This window comes from Eulemur rufifrons, chromosome 23, assembly GCF_041146395.1.
Source record: "Eulemur rufifrons isolate Redbay chromosome 23, OSU_ERuf_1, whole genome shotgun sequence".
NCBI classification, from domain to species: domain Eukaryota; kingdom Metazoa; phylum Chordata; class Mammalia; order Primates; family Lemuridae; genus Eulemur; species Eulemur rufifrons.
In genome coordinates, this window is record NC_091005.1 from 11671837 (window position 1) to 11691817 (window position 19981).

The 19981-nt window shown below is 47.1% G+C and overlaps 2 protein-coding genes across 7 annotated transcripts in view; both read left to right on the forward strand.

Moving 5' to 3' along the window:
- Nucleotides 1-6189, forward strand: part of DUS2 (dihydrouridine synthase 2) — a 36261-nt gene extending 30072 nt beyond the window's left edge. For 3 of the 4 annotated variants that reach the window (XM_069497962.1, XM_069497961.1, XM_069497965.1), the window contains exons 13-17: nucleotides 1538-1659; nucleotides 2905-3054; nucleotides 4185-4272; nucleotides 5267-5340; nucleotides 5568-6130. In XM_069497962.1, coding sequence (XP_069354063.1) covers nucleotides 1538-1659; nucleotides 2905-3054; nucleotides 4185-4272; nucleotides 5267-5340; nucleotides 5568-5805 — 672 coding nt within the window. In that variant the 3' untranslated portion in view covers nucleotides 5806-6130. Of the gene's footprint in view, nucleotides 1-1537; nucleotides 1660-2904; nucleotides 3055-4184; nucleotides 4273-5266; nucleotides 5341-5567 lie in introns of all 4 variants that reach the window. The other variant, XM_069497963.1, reaches the window with a different exon arrangement.
- A 5266-nt stretch (nucleotides 6190-11455) lies between these two features.
- NFATC3 (nuclear factor of activated T cells 3) overlaps nucleotides 11456-19981 on the forward strand; it is a 102644-nt gene continuing 94118 nt past the window's right edge. For all 3 annotated transcript variants that reach the window (XM_069456313.1, XM_069456312.1, XM_069456314.1), the window contains exon 1: nucleotides 11456-11803. In XM_069456313.1, the coding sequence (XP_069312414.1) occupies nucleotides 11701-11803 (103 nt within the window). In that variant the 5' untranslated portion in view covers nucleotides 11456-11700. The remainder of the gene's footprint in view (nucleotides 11804-19981) is intronic.

Here is a 19981-nt window from a genome sequence, read left to right on the forward strand (position 1 = left end):
GTAAGCCAGTTTCTTGTCACTGAGAGCTTGATGGTAGTGGCAAGGGCATTTCCCTATACAGGGAAACTATGAGTTCACTTGCCCTGTCTCTTTGGCAAAATCCTGTAACTCTGTGGGACTCTGATCAGCTGCACATGTCTATGGGCAGAGATAGTGAGTGGTTCTCAAATTCTTCTGTGAGTTGGGCCTCGCACAGAGCAAACTTCTACCCTTTTCTTCAGTCCTAGGGTTCATACCCTCCTGGGACTGCCTGTGCCCTCTCCAAGCTAAGGCCATGCCTGGGCAATTTCGGCTGCCATGGTATGTGGGTGTTCTCATGGCTGTGCAAGTTGGGATGGTAGGAGGCCCTGAGGCCTGTGTCCTAGAGCCTCTCCTGCTTAGTGCTGCAGCTCTCATACAGCCCTTGTACCCTAGTTCTGAGTGTCCTGTTGGGCAAGTTGGTGACCACAAGCTTTCCAGTGCTTTGGGTCAGCTTGAGGCAAGGGGGGCTTGCTTCAGCCCAGGTCAGCTGTCCAGCTTTTCTGTCCAGCTGACAAGTCTGTGGCAGCGAAGACATGTTCAGTAGTGCTGAGCTTGCTTACTGGGTGAAAGGTGATGCTATCATTCCTGCTCAGCCTGTCCCTTGGCAGTTCCTCAAGAGGGTGTATAGTTGCGGAGAAAGGGAGCGGCTTTCAAATGTAGATAGAGCTGCTTTCTGGTTCAGCCAGGTGCCTGTTGTCCCAAACAAGCTGAATCAAGGCCCTGCTGTCGGCAGGGGAATCACCTACTTATTCCCCACTTTGTCTAGAGTGTGCCATGGTACCTTCCCAGGCACTGAAGACATTGGCCCAGGTGGACCTACTAGAACAGTGTAGGGGGCAAGGGGTGTAAGGGGGTTCTGGAGGGCTGGGGCAGCCAGCCTTCACCCACTGCTGCTGTCTTTCACTGGGTATTGCTGGGCAGTCCTTTGCCTCCCTTCATTTCTCAGTCTGTGGAGTGGTGGTAACACTTGCACCTCATACTTGTATAGATAAATGAAGTGACAAGTAACACGTGCCAATATGCTTGGTAAATGGTGCTGTGCTTTACCCACGTAGGGGAAAGTTGGAGAGAGGCTATTCAAGATGTGGGGAGGGAAGGCGCCCACCCTGGTTATAAGGAATAGAAGAATCTCATCCCTGTCCTAGGGCTGGACCTGCTATGCCAGAATTTGGTGTGTTTCCCCTCTCTGCCCTGGAAGATGCTCGGCAGTAGGTCCTCTGTGATAGTCTGTGGTGGCTGAAGTAGGAGGGGGCTTCTGCACTTCTGGACCTCAGTTAAGCTTTCCAGGACAGCGTGTTCCTGACTGTGGGCCTCAGCTGTGACCTCAAGCTTTGTACTGCTAGCTTGAGGAATAGATGGCTAGGGTGGAGGTGGCTCTTCTTATGGGGTCACATTGTCTTGGCTGCACGCATACCTCTGATGCCCCCTCGGAGCCCCTTTCCCTGCCATCAGAGCATAGCTCAGGCCTTAGAGCTTGCCTGGGCAGCAGGTGGGCTCATGGCAGTTCTTCTCTCAGGCAGTGCAGTATGACAACCACTACACCAACACCAAGTACTGCTTGTGCCAGATGCTACGAGAACAGCTGGAATCACCCCAGGGAAGGTTGCTCCATGCTGCTCAGTCTTCCCAGGAAATTTGGTAAGAGAGGACATGGGCTGTCCATCTGTCCTTGCAGACATTGCCCAGGCTTGATCTTGGACCCTAAGTTGACTCTTCCAGGGGGCCAGGGACATAGCTTCTGGACAGGGACATATAGGAGTGGAGTGGTTGTATAGCTTTGTCTCACAGAAGGGGATACTTTCAAAGCTTTGGAATGTTCCATCCCTGTACTGATTAGCAGTAGAATTTTGGGACCTAGGGCACTAGTAGGATGGAGGAATGTAAAAGATGGGCTTGGGATTTCCTGGGGAGGAAGGGACTTTTCTATTAACAGACTTGTCACATGCCAGGCCACTGAGACCCAATGGTCAGAAGAGTTGGGGCTATAGAATGGAGCCCCTGGCTGGAGCCTGTGCCCACACCCCATCACCCTGTGGTCTGGGAGGCCAGCCCTTGGTCCTCTAGATCTGGTGCAGCTCCATCTCAGGCAGTTGACACTTTAGGCCCTTCACCACCTGGCCTAGTTCCTGTTCCCACTGCTCCCTGTCTACACTTCTGCTTCTGTACCTCCACCCTGTGTTCATACTGGGTCCTCTGCCTGGCAGGCTCTCTCCCTCTCGCATTGACTATCTATATCCTCCCTATTCCAAAGAAGCCTTTCTGAACTGCTTTTGCCGTCGGGGATCCATCCTCTTGGGAGTCTTCCAGCCCTCACAGTGCTTCCTAGAAGGGAAAAGCCTTGTCCACATGATCCTCCAACCCCTGGCTTGTGGTGTTGGTCCAGTCCCTTACCCACATAGCTTAATTAGCTTGACCCAGGAATCTTGTAAGCTCAAGGAAAAAAGTTTAACTCTATAGCTCCAGGTGGTACCCATGATAACTGCTGTGGCCAGGCGGGAAGTGGGGAACCACTCAGTGATCAGGCCTCTTTCTCTTCCTCCCATGGGCCCACATGAGGATGAAACTGTGTGTACCCCATATGCACGGTCAGTGTAGGTCAACTTAGACACGGCTGGCTGGGGACACCACCTGTGCACTCTTTCTTGGGAGAAAGGCTGCAGGTGGTGGAAGTGACTTTTAGAACCTTTTCTACCCGGCCCAGCCTCCCTACAGTGTCCTCGCTCAGGGGTTCACATTCATTCTCCATCTTCCAGTCCAGGAGGTAGCCGCTGATGGCCAGGCCCCGATAGCGTTTTGGTGTATGTGGTGGGTCCCTGGGCTCCTGTAGTGCCTGGATGCTGGCTCTACCAATGTGCTTGTCCTGCTGTGCTTCTCCCTCCATAGTGAGGCCTTTGGCCTTGGTGCCTTCTATGAGGAGACCACACAGCAGCTGGATGCCCGGCGGGCCAAGCTTTTAGCCAGGACTCCTGAAGAGGCGGGGGAACCAGCTGAAGATGCCTCTGGTGTCATTAAAATGGCTGTCAGGTTTGACCGGTGGGTCTCCAGCTTGGCCTCAGCTGGGGCCAGGGCCAGTGTCCTCGGGGTCTGACTGGGCCTGCAAGCTGGCTACTATATGTGATTAATGTCAAGCTTAGGGACCACAGGTCTCCTTGGTTTAGACATTTGTTCTCAATTTTTAGCATCCCAAAGAAGGAACTTTCAGGGAAGATAGTTCCTGAAAGCCCAGATAGCACAGTCGGGGGTGTGCATGTTGTCCCAAGGGTGACTGAATTCTACTTTTTCCCTAACCTCCTCCCCAACTTCCCCACCCCAACTCAGGGTGGGTGGTCTTGTCTCCTGTCCCTGGAAGACTGCTTTTTCCTGGGCCCTGCATGGAGCTCCTCAGCCGAAGCAGGACCCTAATCCCCCTTGGCTGTGCAGCGCCTGCCTACTCCCACTGCCCCTCACCATCCCTGGGGTGCCTGCTCTAAGCAGAAGTAGCCTCTGGCTGATTATTCCCTCAGACTGTGACTCAGCTTTGAGTGGTACCCTCATCCTTGTCCTCTGCCATCTGGGATCTGAGCCTTTCTCCATTGCCTAGGCCCAGACCAGGAGCCAAGCTTGTCTGGCAAGGGCTTGGGGGTCAGGGTGGGAGGATAGCTGCTGGGCAGTCATATGCCAGGGAGAGCTGCCACCCTGTCACTGACTGTGAAACCAGAGTCCATCGTATTCACGGCAGCAGCAGATGATCCTGGCACTAGGCACATGTAATCCTGGTGGGCATTGAACTAGATCCCTGAGACCATAGTCTGGCCCCCTTCATTCCCTGTGTCTACCCACTCCCTACTGATCTTGTCTTCAGAGGCATACTGGACCTTCCTTCCTGGCTGTTGAAGGCTGTTTTCCAGCCTGGACTTCAGAGTGCTGGGAGTTCACTCCTCCTCCCCCGCCAGTTTCCCAAGCATGCCAAAGCCCACCTTCACTTTAGGTAGAAGCCAGGTCCCAAGCCACTGGTAGGACAGGAATAGGAGCCTAGGGAAGTAGGTACAAGGGCCTTAAGGCAGCAGCCTGGTGTCTTAATTCCTCCCGTTCCTGCAGCTCCTAACAAACTAAGGAGGGCCCTTGTTGAGAGGAGAGAGTGATGAGAGTGGGTAGGCCCTGACTACTTCCCCTCATTTCCCCAGGAGAGCTTACCCACCCCAGATCACCCCCAAGATGTGCCTGCTGGAGTGGTGCCGGAGGGAGAAGGTGGCACAGCCCGTGTATGAAACGGTAAGTTCCTGGCTGTGGCCTGCCCTGTAGCCAGCCACGGTGCTCCCATGGCTGGTGCCATCACTCCAGCACACCCGCAGCTTATACCCTCAACTCCAGACTGCTGGCTGGAGGCTGGCCTCGACCTTGCAGGCACACAGAGGTTGCTGGTGGCCAGGTCGGTTGCTGATGGCTCTCCCCTCAGACAGTGGCCTGTTGTCCAATTCTGGCAGACATGTCTTTGGATCAGGCCTCAGTCAACGAGGCACAGAATTGGGCCCCAAACATGGGGCCCCTGGGGTGGAAACTTTGAGATAGTCTTGCTTCACTTCCTTTGGTCTCTGTGGCCATGCCTTGCTTAGGCTGCTCTGCCTCTTCTAGACTATACTTCTGGCCTCCAGGTTTGTACCTTCTGATCCTTGTGTCTGTACCCCTCTGCCAGAGTGATTTTTCCAAAACAAATCTAACCTTTATCTCCTTTACTAAAGTTATCAGCTCCCCAGTGCCTGTGGGATCAAGCCCCAGCACCTCAGCGTAGAGCACGAGACCCCCACATGCCTTTCCACTTCAGGTCTCATCCACCCAGCCTGGCCATATCACCTGGTCCTGCCAGCTGAGCCTTCTCTGCTCCCGTCCTTGTCCTTTCTCACCTCTTTGCCATCTGGTGAACTCCTCCTCCTTTTGGGGACCTGGCCTATCCAGATGTCAATAAGGGGAGGCTGTCATAGTCATGTGCAGCCAAAGGCTCAATGGCCCTTTCCTGAGGTCCATGACAGAGCTCCGGCCACTCCATATCATTGTCTTTTTGTGTATCTACCTTTCTTCTCTGGAAGACACACCAGGCACTTTTGCTTTGGAGGGGCATATGATACAGGTAGTCTTCATTTGACTTAGGTTGGAAATACCAACCTATTATTTATCTGCCTTTGGTTTGACCCCAGCAGGTAGCCCTCCAGGGCTCATTCCCCTGGCTTCTGTACAGCCATCCCTGTTTCCTCTGCTTTCTCTGTACCAGGTTCAACGCCCTCTAGATCGCCTGTTCTGCTCTGTTGTCACTGTTGCTGAGCAAAAGTACCAGTCCACCTTGTGGTGAGTTTCTTCATCAGAGGGCATGAGGCATGGTGTGGGGGATGTGAATCTAGCATTGGCCTAGGAGGGTTGGGCAGATGGTGTGCGTGGGCAGTGGTGTCCCTGGACGATGATCCCTTACTCAATTTTGTCAGAATTTCTGCCAAGAGCGTATAGAGTCAGTCCTCCCAGCCTCTAGTCCTGCAATGTGCCCACCTGCCTCATTGCCCTATGCCTCATCTGCCCAGGGACAAGTCCAAGAAACTGGCGGAGCAGGCTGCGGCCATCGTCTGTCTGCGGAGCCAGGGCCTCCCTGAGGGTCGGCTGGGTGAGGAGAGCCCCTCCTTGCACAAGCGCAAGAGGGAGGCCCCTGACCAAGACCCTGGGAGCCCCAGAGCTCAGGAGCCAGCACTGTCTGGGGAACTGTGCAAGAAGCCCTTTGTGGACTTGGCAAATGGTGAAGAGACCCCCCTGGAAGGCCGGTGACTACTGTTCCTGCCCTGGTCTCCCGCTCCATGGGCTTGGCCCTAAGGTGGCTGTGGGTGCCAGAGCATGAACCAGATGCCACTGGAAAATCTGCTGTCCCTGCCTGGCAGCAGCTAGAGGTCTTGCCCTGGGCCATCAGCCTGGAGCATGGACCAGGGGGTTCCTGGGAGGGGGAGGGATCCCATCTCCTGTGGGTCTGAATGGCAGGGCCATAGTCCCTTTGAAAACAGGAGCTTTTCAGGAGATACCTCCCCAACCTGACATTGGTACAGTGCAATAAAGACACTCCCCACCCTCACCCATGGCTGATGCTTCAGCCTTGGGCATCCTTATACATGGACATGGACTTGTGTCCTGGCATAATTGTTCTACTCCCACCCTCTGTGCAGACCTGGAGCTTCCTAAAGCATATTCCCTGCCCATTCTGTGGGTCTGGTGGAGGTGGGGCATGGGGAGACTTTCAGGCTCACTGGACTTGGGCTGAACCAGGAAGGCCCATTCTTCTGGTGGTAAACCTGAGGTACTGGATATCAGTTGACTTTCCCGATAAGAGGTGATACGGAATCTGGGGAAAGGAATCTGGTGCCCCAGTAAGGGACCAGCCCAACAGGCCAACACTCCCTCCCAGAGTCGCCCTCAAGCCTGACAGCTGGAGCTCAGACCTGATGAGGTACCTGCCCTGGATAGGGGTTGTGGGGAGACTGGAGGCTGCTGATGACAGCCATTTGGTGCCCTTACAATTGCCAGGTCACACCACACAGCCCTCCCAGCCCCCACCCCTGCCTTCCCCATCCCATTTGGGGCGGAAGGAAGTGGCAGATTCTCTTTAATTTCCTCCTGGCAGTGAGAAGCAAACAAACGGCTACCACATCTCATGGGGCCTCCCCCGCTTTCTGGGAGGGGCCTTCTGACCAAAGGTCCCTGCCCTGCCTCCGCTTCCTCAGCGGTAAACATGCTGCTTCTCCTCCCTTTTCCAGGCTCTTTGTGGGGCAGGGGGATTCCCCTGTGGGCCAAGGCCGTGTTTCCCATATCTCCCCTGGGTCAGCCTCACTGCTGTATGGCCACCTGGTGCAGGGTCAGACACCTGTGCCAGCCAGCAGCCCCTGGCCCTGCCGGCCTCTGAGTCAAGGGTTTGGCTGGTGAAGCCTCAGTCTCAGTCCCCGCACTGCCCCTCCCTGCCACCCACACTTGCTCTTCTGTGTGCAGATAAGAATACTGCACTACCAGCTGCCTCCCAGGGCCCATCACTGTTTGAGCTTGGGCAATTGCTAGTCATCTCTGGCCCAAGGGCCCTCCTCTGAAAGTGGGATCAGTTGTCCTCTGCCTGTGTGAGGCTGGCTGAGGATAATAAGCTGGCCCTGTGATAGGGTACTGCATGGCTAATGGGGTCACTCCATGCCAGGCTGCCTTAACTAACTCTGCAGACCAGTGCCCCCAGAGAAGGGGTCCCACCTAGGAGAAAGACTGAGGTTTGGTCCAGTCTCAGCCCCCAAGCTTTAGGTACAATTGATTTCTGATTTTTTTTAACTAAAAACTGTCTCTATCAAAATGTCCTCTTTGCCTTATTCTCCAACTGGAACTGGGCAAACAGAGAGGCCCCAGTGGATCCCCCAGGCACTGAGTCGTAAGAGCCACCTTCCTGGTGGGCCTGGGCTCTGATCTTAGGCCATTTCTCCTACCAGTGTGGTTTCCCTGGAGAAGCCTCTCCTCTGGCAGGGTCAGGTTCATTTCTGGGCTCTGGGGAAGGAGAGGGAGGGATAGAGTTCTTCTGTTAATATTTATTGAGGCTGGAGTGTGGGGGCTCTGAGGGCCCTGGGAAACACTGGGAAGAGAGCCCCTCACAGGGTAGGCAGTGGGGTGGGGCTAGTGTGTGATCTGTGACTGAAGATACCCGGCAAAGATCCCGGTTGAATATATTGGTTCTCAAATGATCTCACTTTAGCACATCTCCATGGTGCCTCCATGGTCTCGAAGTAACCTGCCCACAGCCTGGGACCCACTGGGAGGGCCCAGTCAGGCCTGAAAGCTCTGCCCACTGTTCTCCTCACCATGTCTACCTTAAACTAGGCCATTTAGACTCCCAAACTCCTCCCTGGGCTAGTAGCCGCAAAACTTAACCATCTATTCCAGCCAGCTTGATTGAGGACTTCCCCCTAGCTCATCACATTTGGGGACAAATGGTTTTGATATGAGCATGAGAGGAAAGGATGAGTAAGGCTGGAGAGGGTGGCAGATCTTCCAAAGCCACAGCAAGAAGACTGGACTGTGTTCAAAGAATCTCTTGTGGCCACAATCCTGCACATTTAGGTCCTCCCAGGTGTTACTTCTGCTCAGAACTCTTCCATGGCTCTCTGAGACTGCCCTCTGGACCAAGTCCCAACTTCTCAGCCTGGCATTTGAGGACAAAGTGCTGACCCTGTCTTCTCAGCTCAGCGCCCTGTGCTGACTTCAGCAACTAACTTTCTGAGATTTTAATTGGCTGGTCTTATTCTCCCCACCCAGATTTGGAGCTGCTCAAGGGCAATCCTCGTGTCCTGTGACTGCCTTGGCACGGTGGGTAGGGAGGGAGCAGGCACAGAAGATGAATCAAACAAGAGTTTTGATTCTTGGGGAGATGTGGCATGGAGAGGAAGACCTTTTCTAAATTCTGACTTTCCTCCAAGGCTCCTGTTTTCCCTAATGTGGAACATGAGGCTGGACTGGGCTAAGCTGTACCATCCCATGCCTCAGAGGGCACAGCAGAGCCTGTGACAATGGGAGCTTAGGACCAGGCCTCTGGCAGCTGATGGAAAGGATGGCTTCCCAAAATTCTCAGTCCTGGCTGGCATTCACACAGGGAGGGGGAGAGGGTGTACAGAGACCCACACATACTTGTCTACCTTGGGGTTCTATCTACTGCACTGGTCTTCTGGGCCTCCTGGTTCTACAGGGCTCGAGGCAGGCCCAGATAACCTCCTGCAGGAGCTTTGGAACTGGCCTGAGGAAGAACTTATGGGGGGGGGGGGGGGTCCTGGTGCTAGCTGGGGAAAAGAGGTAGAAAGAGTTTGTATATTGGTGTGTGTAGGTGGACAGGTCCCTTCAGCCTCTTCATAGCCTGCAGAACTCCCTGCAATTACTGCCTTTCTTAAAAAGATGGTGACTTTTCCCTGCACTTGGTACCCATACCTGCCCCGGCCCTCATCATTCCATGTTAGATTCTCAATTTATCCCAGACCAGAAACCCTACCCACAACATGACCTCCTCTAAGTGTTCTCCAGGTACTCAGTGGCTAGGAGCACAGATGCATCATTGTACATTTGATCAGTGAGTTTCTCAAGCCATCTATAGCTTCTCTGTGGTCCTTTCCCAGCAGTGGGCTGATAGACCCATGGTTTTCCTCCTGCCTCCCTTCTCGTCTGATGGGCTGAGTCCCTGATTCAGGGAAGTCATCTCTGGAGGGAAGAGGGACTGGCCATTTTCTCAATCCAGATGACAACCTGGTGGGGAGAGAAACACATCCCGAAGTTGCTTTAAGTTTTATGTGTAGGGGGAGGTGAGCTGGCCAAGCATCTGGGAACTTATACTATATCAGGATTATGTTGCATGTGGTATTTACTACTGGATGGGCCAGAGGTGATGTGGCATTTGGGCTTTAAATTCCACACTCAGGCCCTAAAGGTTGGAGATCCTCTGAAGGCAGGACAGTTTATTGGAAAGGATGTTCTGCTTACCTAATGCCACTTGTTCCTTCTCCTTGACCATTTGTCTTCTCCTCCTTCTAACTTCCCCCACCATCCCCCACTCTAGTCGAATCCAGTGATCCATCCAGAATTCTCACTGTGTAAATCCCCTGCTCTCAACTCTTCCATGACTCCCTACTGCCCTCAGGATAAAGTCCAGACACCTTGCAATGGCCTGTAGCACTCTGCCCACTCATCAAACTTCACCTTTGGCTTCTGCTCACTGCAGGTACTTTCCGGTTTCCAAGTCTTGGGAAATCTGTTCTCTGCCTGGAACAAACCTTCCTCACCTCTTACCCATCTCTCCAATTCCTACTTACCCCTATTCAGGCCTTGCAGCTAGGGGGGTTATGAACTTTCTCTGAACTCCTGGCACAACCCTAATCTCAATAGGGTTATAATAATAGGTACAGTAATTATAGACTTGCTGGTCTCCTCTCCCCCAGCCCTGAAGGGAGACTAATTTATCTCTGAATTCCTAGGTCCAGCACAGGTACAGGTACAGGAATGACCCAATCCAAGATGAACATCTCACATGCTGTGGACATTCCTTGTTCTGACCTAAGGCCTAACTGGCCTTTCTTTAGGGCTCCCTGGTAGAACAGATTATCAGTCCAGATGAGATCTCTGCAAGGAGCTCCCCCTAGCCCTCTTCTCCCAGGGGCTTTTGCGGGCAGTGTGGAATGTGCTGTAGGCCCTGTGAGATGGCACTTCTTGGGTGCATCTGCACGCAAGCTGCTGACAGTGCCCCGGGTTCCTCTGGCAACGCACATCTAGGGATGCTATGCCCTATGGGCCCTGTGCCCGGGGCATAGAGCTAAAGGAGGCAGTCACCACAGCCTCTCCCAGCTCCCAGTCTACCCTGTGCCTCAGCGGAGCCCTAAGTAAACAAGCCAGAGTCCCCGGTCACGGCCTCCACCCCAGACCCCAAGAGGAGGCCTCCTGGGCCATCTCAAGGGAATGAAGCCTCGCTGGGGAGGGGGCAAGAGCGAAAACCGTTCTTACAGGCACTGTCACTTCCTTCCCACTGCCAGCCACCCAATTTGGGTGGCTGGATCCCTCATGCTTTCATAGATGTGCATCAGGATGCAGAAGTCACAGAGCTGAGTGGCACAAGCTCACAACGGGCTTTCCCGCTCTATCTGCTCAACTTCCAGCAAGGAGTAAGCCCTGCCCATCGAGCTTCGCCGAGACCTCGGATGCGCATACTATTCTCAAGGGAGCAGCTGCGGGGGCCGGCTCCTGGGGACAAAGACGTGGGCACTGAGGCGCGGGCCCCGCCCCGCAGGGGCGGGTCTGCACTGACCGCGACCTCAGATTCGCGACTCGTCTCACAACCTGTCTCCTTCGGCTCCGCCCAAACCTAGCTGGAAGCTCGCTCCGGTCCCCGCCCTCTCAATACACCGCCATTAAGGTTGAAGTGAGGGGATGAGGATGTGCGTGGCGTCCAGATAATCCTGCAGTGCCCTGATGCCCCCTCTAAAGCCAGCCCTCACGAGCAACCGTGCCGCCGCCCATCGCCGACCCCATAGCCTAGGTTCTGCGGCGCCCCTTCCTCGTCGAGAACCCCGCCCAATAATGAAAGAGGTCTTCTCCGATTGGCCGGTGGTGGGTTCCCCTATCCAGTTAGAGAGGGCTATCGGCCTTACATCCGTTTGGCTTAGGAGGAGTAGCAGAGGAAATGGGGTTCAAACTACAACTCCCGAGAGGTAGCAGGACTCTAGTTTTCCGTATTCAGGTGACTTCCTTCTCCGGGAGAGGGAGTCACGCGATAGGCCGGCGAGGGGGCGGGGCGCTCCAAGCTGGTCCGCGGCACTAGCGGCCTATCCGCAGCCCGGCCGGATGGGCGCGCGGTAGGGGGCGGGGCCAGGCGCGCAGCACGGCGCGGTAGCGCACCCGCGGCGGCAGTGGCGGCGACTACTGGGGGGCGGGGAACATTGGCTAAGGCGAAGGTGGCGGCTTAGGCACCCGCAACTGGCGGCGGCTGTTATTGGTGCGGCTCGGGGGGCGGCCAGCTCTCAGGTTCGGAACGGAAAGCTTGGTGTCGCGGGCCCCACCCGGAAAGTTTGCCGTGGAGCCGCGACCTCCTGGCCGGCGCGGCCCGGCATGAAGCGGCGCTGAGGAGCCGGTGCTGCAGCCGCCCGAGGAGGAGCCGCAGCACCCTGAGCCACGCCGATGACTACTGCAAACTGTGGCGCCCACGACGAGCTCGACTTCAAACTCGTCTTCGGCGAGGACGGGGCGCCGGCGCCGCCGCCTCCGGGCTCGCGGCCTGCAGGTGGGTGCCGGGCCGGGCGGGACTGAGGAGCGTCCCCTTTCCTCGCTCGCGGGAGCTCTCCCCCTCCCTCCCGTGGTTGCCCCAGGATTGATAACCTCGTGTGTGTGTGCGCGCGCGCGTGTGTGTTCGTGCGCGCGCGCTCGTGCTGTGAGTGAAGTACGGATTTAAATCAGTGAGGAGGTGTGCGGGTCTCTGCGACATGGAAGTGGCTGTGGGCTTGGTTGGAAGCGAACTATCAGGGAACGCGACTCCGGGACGCCTGTGGCTCGTGGACCCCCGGGGTTTGGAGGCCTAGGATCGGGGCCGCTGCCCTAGTGGCGTCTGGTTGTCGCTGTTTTGCCAGTGTGGTGCAGAGAAAATATCCCTGTGAAGTGTAATTGCCCTTGGTTTTTCGTCTATTCTAGGTTGTTTTTAAAAATCCTTATTTGAAAGGTGCTTGTTCTTCAATTTGTAGGACCCTTCTAAAATTCATGCACGTTTCTTTAAGTCTTTTTTGCTGGGAGAGTAATACTTTCGAGTTAACTTCTGCTTGTTAAGTTAACGGCCCACAGTTAATTCGAAGTGTAACTGTAACGGGACTTTTCTGAAAACTGGGTTTCCTTGCTTGAGTAGAGTGTTTCGGAAGATTTTTTAAAAGTGGGATGCCCTTTTCATAATCCTCCTAGAGAGTTCTGGAAGTCAGATTTTATTTTAAGAAAAAGCTCGCCTCAGAAGATATTTTAAAGGAGATCCTGAATTGCGAAGGCTGGGCACCGTAATGCTTGCAGGTCAGACCAATCAGGAAATAGAAACAGGATGGCTGGGGACTTAGAGCTCTTTTCTGACCTCGTTTGGTATACTGTGGTTCATTAAGTTCAGTTTCCCTATTACATATGCAGGCGAGCTTCAAAAAGGAAATGGATAAGAGTAATCCCTATTTATTCTTTCCGGGTATTAGGTGAATTACTTAATGCTGTTCATGTTGATGTTCAGTAGACTGTTCTGTAGAGTTGCTTTGAAAAATGTCTGAACGTGAGGCATAAGGGTTCTTTGGGAGGTACTTGTTTTATTAGTCCTTTTTAGTCTTTATATGTTAGATGTGTTTTTCAACATAATAAATAATTTACAATAGTTATGTGTTGGCTGCGTTTATTTTCAGTTCCACTAACATAATTTGAGCACCTATTATGTTGAAGTTATTGTTAGGTACTTTGTAGTGTTACAATGATGCCAAAAACAAACAAACAAACAAAACAAAACTGAGGCTCTTCAAGGAGTTTGGAAAGTAGTTGAAGGAAGCACATGGCCCAGATAACTATGTTGCTAGACATCCTGTGAATTGCAATGCATTTTATAATAGAGGAAGAAACGGGAAAAGTGGCATTTGTGGAGAGGGTGGCATTGAATTGTACCTAGATATTGGGACTTAATAACAACTTGTTTGAATGAATATTTTTATTTTAAAGAAGATAAACAGTTGATGTGAGCAAACTTTTATTGGTCACAAACTTGATTAGAGCGCATTGTATACCAAATATATGATGAATAAAGGTGTTAACCAAATATGTGAATAATAAAAGAGCGTCATCATGTAAGTAGGAATTGTATGTACATCTAACATATTGAATAACCCTTAAAAGCCATGAAAATGGCTTTTAAAAATGATTTTTGCCATACACAAAAAACCCATTTTGATATTAAAATGGGTCTAGAAGGAGTTAAGGTTTGTAACTTGATTTGTAACTGAAATTCCCAAAGGTAAGCATAAGCAGTTTTATTTGTGACAAAAAGTTCATTTTAAAATATTATAGCAGGTAATTTTTTAAAAGTTTTTTTTATTAAGGTGATTTCACATAGGAATAAAATAAACCATCTTAAAGTGAACAATTTAGCTGCATTTAGTGCATTCACAGTATTGTGCTTGCACAACCACTGCTTCTATCTAGTTACAAAACATTTTCATCACCCCCAAAGAAAACCCTCTAGCTGTTAAATAGTTGCTCCCCATTACCTCTACCCCTCTCATGGCCCCTGGCAACCACCAATCTGGGATCTGTCTCTGTGGATTTACCTATTTTGGATATTTCATATAAATGGAATCATACAATATGTGACCCTTTGTGTCTGGTTTCTGTCACTTAGCATAGTGTTTTCATAGTTCATCCACTTTGTAGCATGTAATTCATTCCTTTCTATGGCTGAATATTTCATTTTGTATATGTATATACACAATTTGTTTATCCATTGATGGACATTTGGGCTATCCACTTTTTGGCTATTGTGAGTAGTGTTGCTGTGAATACCTAGCAGCTAATTTTTTAATTCTACTGGAAGGGATGTGTTACATATTCAAATCCAAGTTTTCGGAATTATTTGTTCACAAAATTAGTTTTCATTTCAATAAGCATAATTATGAGTATGTGGTTTGAAGGAACCAAAGTGGATTAACTGAAATGCTTTTGGGATGATATATGTAGTAAAGTGCGTCATGAGAGTAGAATTCACATCACTATTTGATTATATCAGTGTGTTTACTGAACTTGTTTTTGAATTCTCTTCCTCACTGGAATGGAAGTTCCTTGAGGGCAGGGTTGTATCTGTATCTTTTTCATAGTTATATTATCAGTGCCTAGCACAATGCCTTTACATAGTAGGCCTCCAATATTTGTTGAATTAATGAATACATACCACTTAAGTTTCGAGTCAGTGCTCACTGTTTTTTTGTGGCAAAGGAAGTTGATGAGAGTTGTTTCAGTTCTTTGACTTTTATTGATGAGTTCCATAAGATAGCAGATCTTGGTAATTTTACATCTCTCTGAGGGTTTGAGAGTACTTGTATCACATCTAAATTTCCAAACAGGGAGAACATATTTGAAAAATATTTGGTGAAGGAAGTGGATGGAGAGTGAGGACAAACCAAGGGGCTGAATTTAGTGAATGAACTAATAATAAGCAAGCTTATCAAAGTACAAATTAGATGATTTGAGGTGCACTGATGACATTGGGTACATTTGTGACTGACTTTTTAAGATTATTGCTTACTGAGGTGTTTTGAGATTTTTCCACTAAAGAAAATTGAAGACACTAGAGTCTTCAGCTTTTTTTTTAATGTAACGTTATTTCTTATTTTTCAAGTTAAAAATGTACCAAACTATTTTGTTGAACTTTCTTTTGCTTAGTACTTAGCTTCAATCAGATGATATGCCTCGTAGGAAATAGGGAATTTAAGTAGGACCTGTTAAATGTATTCCATTAACATTATTTGCCATTGTAAAGGGCAGCTTCTGGTACTCTATTTTAGCGTAGTGATTGCATATCTCCAATTTAGTTTCATGTTATAGTCTTTACTTTGCAAATTCAAAGTTTCATTCTCAGGGTTCATTACTAAATATTGACTTTCTAGTCATGAATGAGAGTCACTGGGAGGAATGTGCTATACTGTGTGTAGTAGCTTATCTACTGGTGTTTTTCAAAAGGGAAGAAATATCTTAGATACAATATGTATTTTTTGTAAGAAATTTGCTTTATGATATGTGTAATTTTGTCAGATATTATTTTAGTACATATTTTCATATGTAAAATTGAGAAACTTTTCCTAGATAATTGTCTTACAGTGTTTTTACTTTGTTTAGTGCTTAGAGATCTGATCCATGTGTTACAATTTACTGTCTCTGGATAATTTTATTTTCTCATTTTTCAGTTTTTTTTTTTTTTGAGACAGAGTCTCACTCTGTTGCCCAGGCTAGAGTGAGTGCCGTGGCGTCAGCCTAGCTCACAGCAACCTCAAACTCCTGAGCTCAAGCGATCCTCCTGTCTCAGCCTCCCGAGTAGCTGGGACTACAGGCATGTGCCACCATGCCCGGCTAATTTTTTTCTATATATATTTTTAGCTGTCCATATAATTTCTTTCTATTTTTAGTAGAGGTGGGGTCTCGCTCTTGCTCAGGCTGGTCTCGAACTCCTGAGCTCAAACAATCCGCCCACCTCGGCCTCCCAGAGTGCTAGGATTACAGGCGTGAGCCACCGCGCCCGGCCTCATTTTTCAGTTTTTATTGATCATTTTTACTGAAGGTTTTTGTTTTATCTTGTGTAAATGAAATAATGTTTTTAAAACTCTTAGCACAGTCCTAGTGCACTTTAAATGGTGGTAGTTAAAATTTCTACACACACACACTCACACACACACACAAACACACACCACATTGATAGGCTATTTTGTACTTCCTCCTCTTTCCTAGACCCCTCTCCATATACTAAACTAAAACATTTAGAGAGAGTATGGGCAGATGAGAGATCCAGAAATTTAAACCTTCCTTACTTGAGTTGGAATACTTGGTCTTTTTATTTTGTTTTATCCCTTTGATTCTGTATTCTTTCTGATGTTACTTACCTCTTTCTCCTATTTTGCCAAGTACTGAAGGTCATTCACTTTTAATTATATTTTTCCACTTTATTGAATTAAGTGGTTACTGATTCAGTACAATGTGAAAGATGGTTGATTTGCTGACCATACTAAGTATAACTGGATATTTAAATCAGCATGAAAAAAGGGAAGTTGCTTGTATGGTTTCCTGTGGAAATGTAATGGTGTATTTGTACAGCCCATTAGGTACTGTAGAGGAGGATTTGATTGCTGCTGAGCCATATTTTCATACCGTAGATCAACTTCTTCTGTATACTTGAGTGCAGTGAGAATATGTATTAGTTGATTCAGTCAATGTTAAACATTTCGCTCTGAAGAATAATTTTATATTGTTTCTTTGACACCTTTTCTGATAGAATTGAAGGGTGCTCCTGGGGGTATTGGCAGAATTTTATGGTAGAGATTAGTGAATAAATGTGTTTTAGTGAATTTGGGGAAAAATCCAGGAAAGAAATTTCAATGTCATATTGTTTGTTTAAAACATTCAGCATTGTAAGAGTGTTGCTACTCCTGAACTTTCTTAGATTTTCCCATTTGCCAATTCAGAAGGATATTTTGGTATATGTTCTGAACTATTAGTAGAGTTAATACTGTAGTGGTTTTATTAGATGATACAAAATTTAAAACTTGGGTATTATGTACATGGCTGAGAAATAGTGGGGGACAAGTAAGGCCTGTATCTTAAGCATTTAAGGGCATTTAAGGTATTAATTTAGAGTAAGTGGTAGAATAAACTTATTATTATGACTTGCCTTTCTGTGGCAACCAGTAAACTTTGCCTAAAATAGTATGTATTTTTATTGAAGGCATATTCCAAGGGCTGCTTTTGAGGTTTGTTCTCTGTATTTATTTTTTCAATGAAGTATAATCATAAGGACGTTTTGGTGAGAAAATATGGTATTCGTTTTTCTTCAGAGAAAGTCATAAATAGTGATATATAAAATAGAGACCATTTAAGAGAAGGAAATGAGTTATATCACTGATTTCCTTCTCATTATTGATAGTTGAGTAGTAGATCATTCAGTGTGGTAATGTTTTGTATGAAATAAGGGGTGGAGTTGAAGAAGCCATAATATAGTGAAGGCAATCACATTACTCTTAGGAGATAGGAAACCTGAGTCGGTTGAACCTCATTTGATAGTAAGCGGTAGTTTGACTGCTCACAGCAGTAACATAAATAAGGGAGGTGTTGTCTAAAGTTGTCCTGGTGGGTCAGGGGAGTAGACACAGCCGACTTGGCAGTAAGCCTGGCTTCTAAAACAAAATCCAAGTCATCAAATTTGCCCAGGCATGCCATATGAGGTTCAAGTAACAGTGGAATTTAAGAGGAGTGAGTTTGTTCAAGGAGGCTTAGGAGAGTCACAGGCAGGAGCAAGCTTTTTTTAACAGCCATCGTTTAAACTCAAACACAACATGGGTCTGCATATATTTCAGCCTTTCTGGTAATGTTTATATAATTATATTGTATGATTCTCACCTGTTTGTGCCTGAATTTGGCTACTTTAGGAGAGATGAACAATTGGAGCTGTAAGATTTAAGTAATACAGCCTATGAATTGATAGCTTACCAACAGCTGAAATTTAATCGTTGGGACAGTTCTAGTTAACATATATAGTATTTGTGTGTGAAAAGGAACTACAAGTCTATGAAAGCTCGAAAATCCCAGGTATACTGGAGAAGTAACTTGAAGGCTTCATTTTCCTACAAAATGTACAGTTTCAATATGTCTTATGTTACAGCAGCAGGTGAGAGTTTTAACATTTTAAAATGTTTTTTAATGTCTTAAAATTTTATATTTTTAATTTTGTATTAAGTTTTCATCACCTTTACTGCTTAATTTAATTAGAAAATAGGTAGGATTATGTGAACTCTGAAATTGGATCGCTTTCGATTAATTATTTTCTCATAACTTTTTTCAGTGATGTTGATTTGTATCACATGTAAAATATTTCTAAAAGCATTTTTTTCCCCATGAAGGTAATCATTGACTAGAACACTTTAATGTCCTATGTGTGTTATACTTACATGTAAATATTTTCCAATATTGCTTTTTAAAAATCTTTCAGTAAAGTTTGTTAAAAATAGCATTCAGGAATTGTTAAAGCTAGATGACATTCAGGAATTGTTAAAGCTAGATGATGGGTATAGGGTGGAGGTTCATTATAATAGTCTCTGTCCTTTGTATATGTTTTAAAATTTCCATAATAAAAAGTTTTAAAAATGACATCCAAAAACTCTTCAAGCTCTTTAAGGTGCTAGATTAGGATAGGAAAAATGTTCACGTTTTAAAATAGCATTGTGAAGTTAGTAGGATTTGTTGTTGCATGTAACTTAAAAAAAACTGGCTTAACAAATTAACAGAAAATAAAAATTAGTTGTGGTATGTCTGATTTATAAAACCATTTGTCCCTTTGTGTAGTATTAGCAGTGGGATGGTGAGGTGAGTTAATGGTATATGTAAATAAAAAGTAAACTGATCTCACTATCTGCTTTTGAATAGGTATTTTTCTATTTTTAAAATATTTTTTAGTTAACTATATGAGGTTGGAAGAATTCACTTAATGTTTAGTAATTTAAGAACTTGAGATAATTTAAAAAATTTTAAGGTTTGATCATGTTGCTTGTATCTATCAGTCTGATATTTATTGAGTTGTTGGTCGGCTTGAACTTTTAAATTTATTCATGATGAAATGAAGCTAGAGAACTTGTTCTTAATTTTAAGATTATTAGTCATACTATATAATTGGTAGAGCTTAATTCACACATATAATAGACATAAATTCTCTTGCTTTGTGAACACTTAAGAACAAACAAGTTCTGAAATTTATATCACATGTCTTGCCATTTGTGCGATCCTATTGAATACTAAGGGAATACAAGTTTTAACCTTGTCGTTTATGTAAAAAAAGTCTTTGGGGAAAATATAGAAAATTTTATCTACATATTACTTGTGAATTTTTTATTGCACGGTAAGAGGTTTAAGGAAACTTGATATTTCCTCTGCTATCAACACTTCTTTATAGTTTTCACTTCCTTTCAAGAAAGGTTGTTCAATTAAAATAACATTCAAGAAAATAAATGACAATCAGAGATTGTTAAAGCTAGATCTTAGGTATTGAATATATTGGGGCCGGGCGCGGTGGCTCACTCCTGTAATCCTAGCACTCTGGAAGGCCGAGGCGAGTGGATCGCTCGAGGTCGGGAGTTCAAGACCAGCCTGAGCAAGAGTGAGACCCCGTCTCTACTAAAAATAGAAAGAAATTATATGGACAACTAAAATATATATATACAAAAAATTAGCCAGGCATGGTGGCACATGCCTGTAGTCCCAGCTACTCGGGAGGCTGAGGCAGTAGGATCGCTTAAGCCCAGGAGTTTGAGGTTGCTGTGAGCTAGACTGACGCCACGGCACTCACTCTAGCCCGGGCAACAGAGCGAGACTCTGTCTCAAAAAAAAAAAAAAAAATTAAATAAATAAATAAATATATTGGGACTCTCTAGGTGTGTTTGAAAACTTCCACAATCAAAGTTTTGAAACCATTATGACCATGATCTAGAGTAAGAAATACATTTTGTTTTAACCCAGCACATACATGTTCATATACACAAAACTGAGATAGACATTTCATATAAAATAGTGTTTAGCTTTACTTCATGGCATTACTCTGACATTTTCTTTTTCGTTACATGGAAAAATTATTTGTTACAACTCACTAATATTAACATATCACTCACTACCTTCAGTTTGAAAAACAGAGCTCTAGGAAATGGTTTCA